We start from the raw sequence: 11,371 nt of genomic DNA, 5'->3' as shown, positions 1-11,371 counted from the left end.
ATAGGTTTTTTTTTTAATCATTTATTTGTGAGTATAATATTTTAAAATTTAATTATTTTAAATGAATAAATTAATATTATCAGAATATATTTTATTTTATGTAAAAAATGTTTTTTTTATAAATGTCATAAGATAATTATATGATATAAAATTTTATGCATTTATTAAAAAGAATTTTAATACCTTTTTTTTATATAAATTTCTTTTTTTGCATAGTGATTTTAATTGGCGTTAAGATAATTGAATTTTATATTTTGTGATTATTATTAAAGGGTGGCTGTGTATATTCATATGGGGTTGTTAAAAAAAGACATGATCCAATAATCCAACCTGGGACTGAAATAAGAATGCGGGTTCATGTTGATCCGTTTAATAAATGGGTTGAATATGAGTCGACCTGCCAGTCAGAAAATGACCGGTATGAATTGCGAATTGAAAATTTTGATATATACATAAGAATGTTACATGATAATTAAGGTTTAGATTAATTAACTTTTAATTATGATATAGTAAAAAAGTTCAAATAAAAAAAGTTTGAAAGCTATAATTGTAATTACATTTTGCTTAATTTGTTTATCCTAAACGGGTTATTTGGTTAAGTCAGGTCAGCTAGGTTGATGACAGGTCAAGTTCGAGTTTAGAATTTTGACCAATTCACTAAACACTTATGATATGAATCTATAAAATTCATATGAACGACATAAATCTCAATATATAATGATTGAATTGAAAATTACATAATAAAATTCAGGATCATTTGAACTTTGATTTCAATGAAGATATACTGGAACTTAGGGGTGTCAATATTTGACACGACCTGGAAATTCGACTCAAATCAGACCAAAAAATTGTAGGTTAGGGTCAACCCGTTTGTGAAACGGGTTGGATCGAGTTCAACAAATTGACCAATTTCTAAAATCAGGTCGGGATTAGGTTCGGGTTTAGGTTGACCCGGAAATCAGAAAATGACACAGAATGATGCATCTAAACCCGCTGACCGCGTCTGCTGCCCACGTTGCCTGCAGTCTGCCCGTGCTACCTCCTATGTTTGTTATGCTAGCAGATTCATACCACAGCAATATTTCTAGCAAGTATATAAGGTCATGTTCGAGTCAGATGAGTTCGAAGTAGATCAATCTTAAAGCATACCCAAACACAATAACCCTATACCTCATTATATATATAATTTTATTTATAAATAAATTAAATAATTTTAAATTTATACTATCAAATTTTAAATGGAATACTCTAGACTAATATACCAATGAGGAAACCCTTTTGGATTGTGAGAATCAGATTCATCAAACTTTTTATAAAACCATTTAAATTATATTTTGGCTCTATCTCCTCAGTTGAATTAGTCTAACTTTTAAAAAAAGCATAAATTTTTTATTTACTTATACTATTTATTAAACCCACCGATGTTTAGCTTGGCTGGTGGGCGAGTGTCGTTGGGAACCCCTAACCCGTGCTCGATTCCCTCGGGCGGCAGTGCCCCTCTAGGGAACTTTTATTACGTCCTCTAATATGATGTAGCTCTACGTTCGGTCAGAGGATTGTTACTCGGTTTTGCTCGGTATTTGGTCGGTATTGCTAGGCATTCTTTGGTAATAACGAGGAATATCACTCTATGAAGATCAATAACGAGTAATCCCAAAAAATAACGAGTTTTTCTAAAAAAACTCGGTATTTTTTGGGATTACTCGGTATTGCTCGATATTTTGTCTTCACATAATGATATTTCTCGTTATTATTGGTATTGCTTGGTATTTGCTCGGTATTTCTCATTTTGTGCATGCGATCTTAGTGCCGGCCGAACGTAGCTCTACGTACGCTCACCGGACCAAATAAAAGTTCCCCTCTATGGGGGCCCCAATAAGCGTGGACCACGAATAGTAATAGGTGTGGGTTGCTCGTCTAGGTCAGACGAGGAGATTAGAGGACATCGTCAAGCGTTTCATAAGCTGACGTGACAGCAGGCCGATACTCCCCGTTCCAAAAAAATAATAATAATTTTGATATTATAGCAATTTTCAGTGTTATATATATATATATAAAGTTATTTATGCAAATGCTATTTAGGGGTATTGACGTAATAATTTTGGTTTACATATCTACCCTCTGGTTACATGCATCAGCATCTTCTAATAGTCCATTCTTCTCCTTCTTCTTCCACTACAGTATATAGTTATATAGTCCAAAAAAGATTTTCCTTTTCTTTAAAAACTCTCATCTTAGCAAGAAAATTTGTACTCGCGTGATTGCAAATGGCTTCTTCCTACTTATTGTAACCAGGGAGCAGATATCCTCTTTGGCTTCCTCACGCCTCTTCTCTCCCTTTCTCTTTCTACGGCCCCTTTCTGAAAGGGTAAAGATTTCCAAGTTCTCCTCAACGCACATGACTATGAAAATACAAATAAGATTTGATGTTTGAATAAGAAAAGCGATCTGCTTTCTTTGAAAAATCACTTCTTTTTCTTCCAATCTGCGTTCAAGTTGTAGGTTTTATAAATTTTTTCTGTGTGAAGAGGTGATGGCCGCGGTGGCAGAGAACGCGATCGGCTCTGAAAACCAGTTCATTCACAGCAAGGCCGCGACTTGTGACTCGGAATCGGAGTATCAGAGAGATGTGAGGAAGTTGGTAGACCTTCTTTCTAAATTGAATCCTTCGGCGAAGGAGTTCTTTCCTTCTTGGAGAAAATCCGATGGCCGATTATCTGCAGATGCGCCGGTCTTCGTCACTTCGGCCGATTACTTTAACAGTGGTAATGGGTTCAATTACGGGAATAGTAATAAGGATTCGAGCAGTGATGGATCGTCCAACAATCAGCCGATGAATCGGAGGGTAGGGTTCAATTTTGATTAGATTAGTTAAAGAAAAGATTATGATTTGTTTAATCTGTCATATCTCTGTTTGATCAAGTTACTTTTGTTTTTATCAGCTAAATATTTTATTTCAGTATCTGATTAGAACATTGTAGGGTTTTGGACAGAGGAGGAATGGTTATAACCAGGGGAGGAGAAGGATGAACGATAGGGCAAGGAGAGCTGAAAGGGAGGAAAGCATCAGGCGAACTGTATATGTTTCTGATATTGATCAAAATGTGAGAAATCTAAGAATAGATTCTTTTTTATGAGTGTTTTATCGGTCAAGGTCTTTTAGTTTCTTACCTGTGCTGCCATTGATTTCACAACATTGTGGTCAGCAGGTTACAGAAGAGCACCTTGCTGAATTGTTTGCCCCTTGTGGTCAAGTAAGCACTCAAACTTCAACCTAGAGAATGATATTTGTTCAACAACATATGCTATATGATAATCATTGTTGATTTATTTTAGTAGATTTAATGCTGTGACCAGTTCATTTCAGAGGATATTTGAGGATTTTGTTTTTTGTGGGCTATTTGATTTATTTGAGAAATTCTTTATAGGTTTGAGAGACCTATTTCATGTGTTACATGCAATTGCAATCAAAGTTTAGTAGGCTTTTGTTAAATGAAGCAAAGCATATGGAGCTTTCTTCTGTCCTAAGGCCTTCTCCAGTTGAATGTCAAATATGTGTATTGCGTCGTTTGGTCGCTCCAGCCGAATGCCAAACTTTCCGCTATTTGCTTCCGGGTGAACAGTGCGATGCCAATATTGGCGTCACACTATTCGCCCGCTATACGTTTTTTTTTCTTTTTTAATGTAAATAATGATTAAAAATATATAAAATAAAGTATGAAAAAGAATATAATAGGAATATTCTTTTTTTAGTGTTAGAAAATGGAGTTCAATTGGAGATGAGTTTCTGTATTTTGATGTATTACTATATTTTGGAGTGAAAATTGAGTTTGTTTGTTGGAGATGCCCTAAAGGTTTTTTCGTTGTTGATTACTATACTGGTTTCTCCATTTTATTTGTCGCCGTTATTTTTTCTTTGGGGGATTTACATACATGCCAGTTTATTTCATGCTATTTACATATCTAACACCTAGAACTTTATCTAACACCTAAAACTATTATTCTTTTTAATGTGCAAGTTGTGGCTTCCCGGGCTTTCTAAAGTATTAGCACGTCAACTTTGAATGAGAAGCTTTTGGCTGTTTGAGGACTTATGTTGTCAAACTGGTCATGTATACTTCATACTTCCTTTTTTTTCAAAATCATGCCTGTAGAAATAATGGACAACTCTTTTCTGTCGTTGTTATTTCTGTTTTTTTTTTTCTTTCACAGTGTCTATCATTTATTGAGCTCACAAATATTTTTTGTAAGCTTGATAGTAGGTGTTAAAAAGAGTGGGTTTTCTGATACCGGCTTTCTTAGTGACGAGCTCACTTTAACGGACGTCTTCCTTAGTGTAGTCTCGCCCCTTACTGAACTGAATTTTCTTCTCCCTAACTTGCATAGCAACGTTCAAAGGTATCTCATAAGAACTTCTCACTGTGTCGAATTCAATTACCAAACACCTCACAAACAGAAAAAAAAACAAGTGCTAAAAGGCGCTAGATCCTTGCATTTTTTGCACATATATGCACAATGCTCAATTTTTCTACTTCATTGCCTAAAGATCACTTTTTTAAATCACCAAAATAGCCTTTTCATGGAGAAGTAAGACAACATACATCAACCTTTGCCTAGGACCTACAATGATGTGAGCCTCATACATTTGGTACTTTATAGAGAGCAGCTGTGATAAATTATAAATTTTGGTATATTGAGCATTTGTTTTTTTCTTCAATCTTAATAAAAATACAAGTTGGTGCTTGAAATTTTTTTTTTTTTATGAAGCAAAAGTTGCTGAATTCATAATCTTGTAATATGCAATCCCAATAGAGTTTAATTTTTAATGTGTTGTGGCCTCAAAAAAGGTAGTCATGGTTCTTTTAAGTATAATTTTTTCTCACCTACTTTAAATAGTTGGAATAAGGTTAACAATGGTGATTGGAGTTATTTTTTGCGAGCCATATTTATATGATGAAGGTCAAAGAAACAACTTCACTTGAGGATCACTTCTCAACATTTTGATATGTATTATTTTGCTATAGATTACTTTGCATATTGAAATTATGATGTTAAAAAGCGATACAACAATACATCACATAAGTAATACTTAGATAAGTGTTTTGAGCTATTTTTAATAATGTTCAATGTATAAAAGATTGATCATGGTAGAGTTGATTGAAGATTATTTTTCTTGTCCTTCATATTCTTCCATGACTAAGTTGTTCCTAGTTGTTTTGATGCTCATGTCATGCAAATTGCATGCTTCATGTTGGCGCCCGTTGCACCCCGCAAAAAGGCGATATCTATTAGTTTTTTATTTTTTATTTTTTATTTTTTGATATATTATTTTTTGCTCCTTTTTTACATTCAACATATGATCTAATTATTTACTTGAGAGATTTTCAACTGGCTGTGTAAGTTTTTATCAATTCTCAAAGAAATAATTGCACCAATTTTTTTCAAAATCTTGAAAATATATTGATCTATAACTTCAGTACTAGTTACTTTTCTAATTAAAATTTAAATTGCTTAATTGATTTCATATGTAGTTAAATTGGTGATTCTGTTTGAATTTGACCATAACCCACGAAAATTCCCTAACATGCTTAAATGGTTGAATGAGGTGGGCTATTGTGGAATAATCTATCTTTGATTCTTACAATATATCATTATTGTACCATCGTAGTTATCGTGATTAGGGGTGTTAATATTTGACATCCAATTTTCGATATAGATTCTTCATATCTTTTTCGATGATGATGTCATATTTTGTTTCCCTTTCCATATCTATTATGGAAATTTGGGCGTAAGTGGACTTAAAATTTTCCATTATAAAGCTTTTTTCTATCTCAAAACATGAATTCTAAATCTTCTCCACCATGAAACACATTCTGCAAGGCACTTATACACTCAATCCCTCCCTTCATGATTTCTGTGCTGTTACTTATGTTGAAGCTGTGCTGATGTTTTTAACCATTACTTCCCTTGAGGCTATCTTTAGTTGCTCGGAATTTGAATGTAAGGAAATGAAAATTTATGGTTGAAAAATTCAAATAACAGGTTGCAGATTCATAATCAATCTCAAAATTATTTGTATTTCATTTCATTATTTTCATAAGTTTGGAGTAGCTCCAGTGGAAGATAAGATTAAAGAGAGTCGCCTTAGATGGTTTGGACACATTAAACGTCGGCCTTCCGATTAGGAAAGTAGAGTCAAATCTTAGAAATGATATTTCTTTATTAGATTTAAAAGAGAATTTGACTTTTAACATGACACAAAAAAGATTCATGTAGCTGACCCCACATAGTGGGACAAAGGCTTGATGTTGTATTTCATTATTTTCACATCAATAAAAATAGAGCGTAAATTATATCAAATTTCTTGCCTCCTGATTGTTTTGAAATTCTCATGCTGAAGGTAGTTGACTGCCGGGTTTGTGGTGACCCCCACTCGATCCTTCGATTTGCGTTTATCGAGTTCGCTGATGAGGGTAAGTTGTAATTGCTCATGGTTTGCTATATCAGTAGTGTTGATTCATGCTATTACTCATCTTTTAACAATGGTGCCTTTTGTTTTGCTGATAGAGGGTGCAATGGTAGCCCTGAATATTGGAGGAACTCTACTAGGTTACTATCCTGTCAAAGTCTTACCTTCAAAGACTGCAATTTTGCCTGTGAATCCTAAATTTCTACCGAAGGTTTGCATATGTTTTCTAATAAAATTTTTGCTAAGTTGTTTACATTAGCTTTGTAGAATATTTTCTTATTGCTGAAAGTGTGGCAGTCCAATGATGAAAGAGAAATGGTTGTGAGGACGGTTTACTGTACTAATATTGACAAGAAGGTGAATATAATACATCTTTTTTCTCTATGATAACAATCGTCTGTTTGTTACATATTAAACTGTAGCTTGATCATGCATTTTTATTTAATGATCTTCTTTTGAAGGTTACACAATCAGAAGTAAAACAGTTCTTTGAGCAAGTCTGTGGTGAGGTTAGGACAGTTTCTTGCCAGTTAAAAGCTTAGCATGTTTTTAATGGATTCTGAAGGATTTCAAATTCATTTTTACTTAAATTTGTATTACATAGGTTTCTCGGCTGCGACTCCTCGGCGATAATGTGCACTCCACTCGGATAGCGTTTGTTGAGTTTGTCCAGGTGATTTTTCTACATTTAGGCCTCCTTGTTTGGGACGGCTTTCTTACTGCTTCTTGAAGCTGCTTTTTAGTACTAGGAAGCTTCTTTAAGAAGCAGTAAAAAAGCCGTCCCAAATGAAACCTTAATTGGTATGAGGAAGTCCTATATTTCTTACTATCTGGTTATGTTGCCTGTTTTTTGAAATGTGAACATGTAAATGTAGAAACTCGGTGAGCTTTTCTGGAAAAAAACTGTTTTTAACTTGCATGTGTATGTTCTTCTAATTATTGTTTTTATTAAAGAAAAATTCTATAAGATGGTGATGAGACCTGCAATGCTTTATGTCACAGAATGTTGGTCATTAAAAGAGAAGCATAATATTAAGTTAAATGTTGCAGAGATGAGGATGCTCAAGTAGATGAGTGGCTTTACTATTAGAGACATGATACAAATGAGCATATAGGTGAAAAGGTTGGAGTAGCTCCAGCGGAAGATAAGATTAGAGAGATTCGCCTTAGATGATTTGGTCGCATAAAACGGCAGCCTTCCAATGACTTAAAAAAAAAACTTAGAAAATATTAGAAATAATATTTCGTTATTAGATTTAAATGAGAATCTGACTCTTAGCGGGATAAAGGTTTGATGATGTTATTGTTGTTGTAATGATTTTTTTTTTTACTATGCTTAAGTTTGTGATGTCAGTTCTCATTACATAGGATTTTATGGAATTTATAGTCGATATCAAATTCTCATCACATATAACAAAATGGAGTCTAGCAACTAAAAGTTTAATCTCTCTTCATGACAGGCTGAGAGTGCCATTTTTGCTCTGAACTGTAGTGGCATGTTTCTTGGATCTCTTCAAATTAGGTAAGTTTTTCAGATTATCAATAATGCCACATATTACTATGATTATTTATCATCATCATCATCATTCTCCATTCATTCCTGCTATGGTAGTTGCAATGGCATATTCCATTATAGAACTTATTTCTTACTTCTCTATAGGATTAGTCCATCAAAGACGCCGGTGAGGCCGCGCATCCCTCGAGCTGCATCACACTAACCTCCTTATTCAAAGCTGGAGCGAGAGCGACATCATCTTCGCGCCGCGGGAATACTGTTGTTACAGAGAGCTTTTAAATTTCGGCTCGAAGAAAATCAAGTTTATTTTATTCCTTAGAACATGTTCATCTGCCAGTTAAGAAGTTCTTCTCTCTTAGCTACAGAATTTTCACATAGTCTTATCTACTTTCTATTTGTCTTAATCTTTGGAAGTCATCAGACCATAGAAGGTGTCTGCATTTGATAAGCACTTATCAGAACTTGCATGGAATTAAGCTAATTAGATAGCAGTTCCATCAGTTGTTGATGTTTGAACCAAACATGGATACTTTTGGCAATTGCTTCCAATTGAGCCATTTAGATTTTGTTTGAGACAACTTTTTCATTGCTTTTTAAAGTAGCTTTCTAGTATAAATAAAGTTTTTATATTAAAAAGCTGCTTAAAGAAGTAGAAAGAAAGCTGTCCCAAACGAAACTTTAATATGTTACAAATTTTCAACATTTGAAGATCACAAAGACAGTACTACACCAAAATTTGGTACACAACAGTCTATTACCAAAGTAAAAATTTCTTAGAATCTTATGCTGTGATTGCTTAGGCTGTTTTTTTTTTTTTAAATAAATATATTCCTATTATATAGATTTAAAAAAATTATCTTCAAGTTAAAAATTTTTAAATCATTTTTATGTATTATGTTATTAATAATTGATGTCAACTGTATTTTCATATCTTTTGTTAACATATCATATGTATTAGAGCATAGGGTTTGTGGAAGCATAGCACTTTTAAGGCCATGTTATGATATTATAACATATTATTGAGCAGTTGGTATTTGACTTAGGCTTCGTTTGAGACGATTTTTTTACTGCTTTCTAAAACGGAGTTTTAATACAAAAATAAAAAAAAATTTGTACTAAAATTCCGTTTTAGAGATCAATAAAAAAGCCGTCCCAAACGAAGCCTTAAGCTCCGTTTGGTATAGCTTCTTTATTACTTTTTAAATCAGTTTTTTTGGATTAAAATTTTTTTAACTTTTATTAGGTCCGGTGTAAGGACGTAGAGGAAGGTCCGGTCGGAGGCAAAATCCCGTGAAAAAATTCAATATTTGCTCGGTATTGCTAGGTATTATTTGATAATAACGAGGAATACCGCTTTGTGAAGACCAATACCGAGTTATATCGAGCTATACTGAGTTGTGCCGAGTTTTTCCTAGGAAAAACTTGGTACAACTTTTATATAACTTGGTATTGTTTGGTATAACTCGGTATTGGGTCTTCACGTGATGATATTATTTGGTATTGTTCGGTATTTGTTTGGTATTTCTCATTTTTTGGTGAGATTTGACCTCCGTCCGGACGTTCCTCTAGGTTCGTTCAGAGGATATAATAATTGTTCAAAATTTTTAGAATAGAAAGCTAAAAATGTTGTCTCAAACAAAGCCTAATTTAAGTAGTTTGTGTTTTACTTGCTTGATAAATATTGAGCCAAATATGAAAATAAATTAAGAAGAAATTTGCTACGGTAGAATGTGTGTTTAATGTCTTAATTTGGTGCAAATATCTAACACGCATAAATAAAAATGGTAAGAGATACAAGTATTTTTTTATGAGTAAAACTCAATAGGAAAGCTTTATGATATTTTTTTAATTATTAATAAGTATAATATATAAATACCTTAAATTATACTATTCTAAATAAAAATTTAATAAATTTAAAATCACTCTCAACACTTGAGACATCAGGCCAAATTTTTGGTGCAAGCCATGTTTTAGCCAATCTCATCACTACAGCTCTAAATAGAACAGTTTCTTGTAAAAATAATTTAACTTATTCTAAATAACATTACAACAACAACAACAACATCAAGCCTTTATCCCACTACGTGGGGTCGACTACATGAATCCTTTTTCTCCATTGTGTCCTATTAAAAGTCAAATTCTCGTTTAAATCTAATAAGAAAGGTCATTCCTAATATTTTCTAACCAAATCTTTTTAGGTCTACGCCTACCTTTCTTAACATAAGTCAAATCTAATACCTCTACTCTCCTAACCGGGACGTCATCACAAGGCCGCCGTTTTATGTGACCAAAACCATCTAAGGCGACTTTCTCTAATCTTATCTTCTACTGGAGCTACTCCAACTCGTACAATCTTCTCGGGTTCCAAGTCAAGTAAAAATAATTTTTTTAATTATGGATCATACTGTATGAACCCAGTTCATATATGCTTTCATGAGTACAATCTTCTCGGGTTCCAGGTCGCATAAAAATAATTTTTCTATGCATGAATCCAAATTGATTTTGAGAAACATTAGTATCACGCCGCAACCTATGCTCCAAAACTCACTCCCATAGTTTTAAAGTATGACACATTAACTTAATACCTCTATAATTCGCACAATCTTGTACATCACCTTTATTCTTAAAAATAGGAATTAACACACTCATTCTCCACTCATCTGGCATCTTCTTAGTCTTCAAAATAGTATTAAAAAGTTTAGTAAGCTATGAAATTCCTTCATCTCCTAAGCATTTTCACACCTCTATTGGAATATCATCAGGTCCAACAGCTTTTCTACCCTTCATTTTCTTTAAAGCCTCTCTAACTTCAATTTTACTAATACGCTGATAAAAATATAAATCTTTATTTTCATCTAGGGTGCTAAGGTCACTATAATCAATCTTATTTTCACAATCTTCATTAAACTTTGCTAAACTTTTTAAGTTTATTATATAAATGAACTTATATTTTAAATTCATTAATACCTAAACGTAAATTTCAAAAAAAAAAAAAAAAAATCTTATATTTGAAATTCCTTATATTTGAGTGATTTTCAAATACATTGGAAATGCACCACCAACCGTTACCAGGTAACCTCCACCGGCCGCCGCCCTTGCCAGGGAAAATTATTACGTCCCCCGGACCCCGGTGCATCCAGGTGGGTCCGGGTGACATGGCACGTCCAGATTCGCCTCCGGACGATTTAGACGCCGGATGTGATAATTCGCCCCTTACAAGGTACCACTGGCCACAACCTTCTAACAGTTTACATTACATTCACGTTACTTCAAATCAAACAAAATAAAATAAATAATCATGCATTTGTTTTACATTCATTCAAACAACTCTAAAATATCATATTTTAATGTGAGTGTCATAAAAGGATCATATTTTCATGTGAAAA

The 11,371-nt window shown here is 33.4% G+C and overlaps 1 protein-coding gene across 7 annotated transcripts; it reads left to right on the top strand.

Annotated features, from left to right (window-relative positions):
• Window positions 1-2,161: 2,161 nt before the first annotated feature.
• Window positions 2,162-8,552, top strand: LOC110116514 (polyadenylate-binding protein-interacting protein 11). 7 transcript variants are annotated; one of them, XM_028697767.1, is made up of 11 exons: window positions 2,166-2,368; window positions 2,503-2,845; window positions 2,982-3,104; window positions 3,207-3,254; window positions 6,401-6,473; window positions 6,568-6,680; window positions 6,767-6,826; window positions 6,931-6,978; window positions 7,074-7,142; window positions 7,930-7,991; window positions 8,130-8,552. In XM_028697767.1, the coding sequence occupies exons 2-11, from the start codon at window positions 2,534-2,536 to the stop codon at window positions 8,185-8,187; spliced, it is 966 nt and encodes a 321-aa protein (XP_028553600.1). In that variant the 5' UTR covers window positions 2,166-2,368; window positions 2,503-2,533; the 3' UTR covers window positions 8,188-8,552. The 7 variants fall into 7 exon arrangements, with proteins under 7 accessions (XP_020705769.1, XP_028553600.1, XP_028553599.1 ...); XM_028697766.1 differs by having other exon boundaries at window positions 2,497-2,845; XM_020850108.2 differs by having other exon boundaries at window positions 2,167-2,368; window positions 2,529-2,845.
• The last annotated feature ends 2,819 nt before the right edge of the window (window positions 8,553-11,371 follow it).

This window comes from Dendrobium catenatum, unplaced genomic scaffold (assembly GCF_001605985.2).
Source record: "Dendrobium catenatum unplaced genomic scaffold, ASM160598v2 fragScaff_scaffold_993, whole genome shotgun sequence".
Taxonomy (NCBI): Eukaryota; Viridiplantae; Streptophyta; class Magnoliopsida; order Asparagales; family Orchidaceae; genus Dendrobium; species Dendrobium catenatum.
The sequence above is the reverse complement of the archived record's forward strand: the minus strand, read 5'-3'. Positions and strand labels throughout refer to the sequence as shown.

Coding starts and splice junctions, on each gene's coding strand:
- LOC110116514 (XM_028697767.1), top strand. CDS start 2,534: ATGGCCGCGGTGGCAGAGAACGCGATCGGCTCTGAAAACCAGTTCATT. Junction 2,846..2,981: donor ATCAGCCGATGAATCGGAGG/GTAGGGTTCAAT, acceptor AGAACATTGTAG/GGTTTTGGACAGAGGAGGAA. Junction 6,681..6,766: donor ATCCTAAATTTCTACCGAAG/GTTTGCATATGT, acceptor AAAGTGTGGCAG/TCCAATGATGAAAGAGAAAT.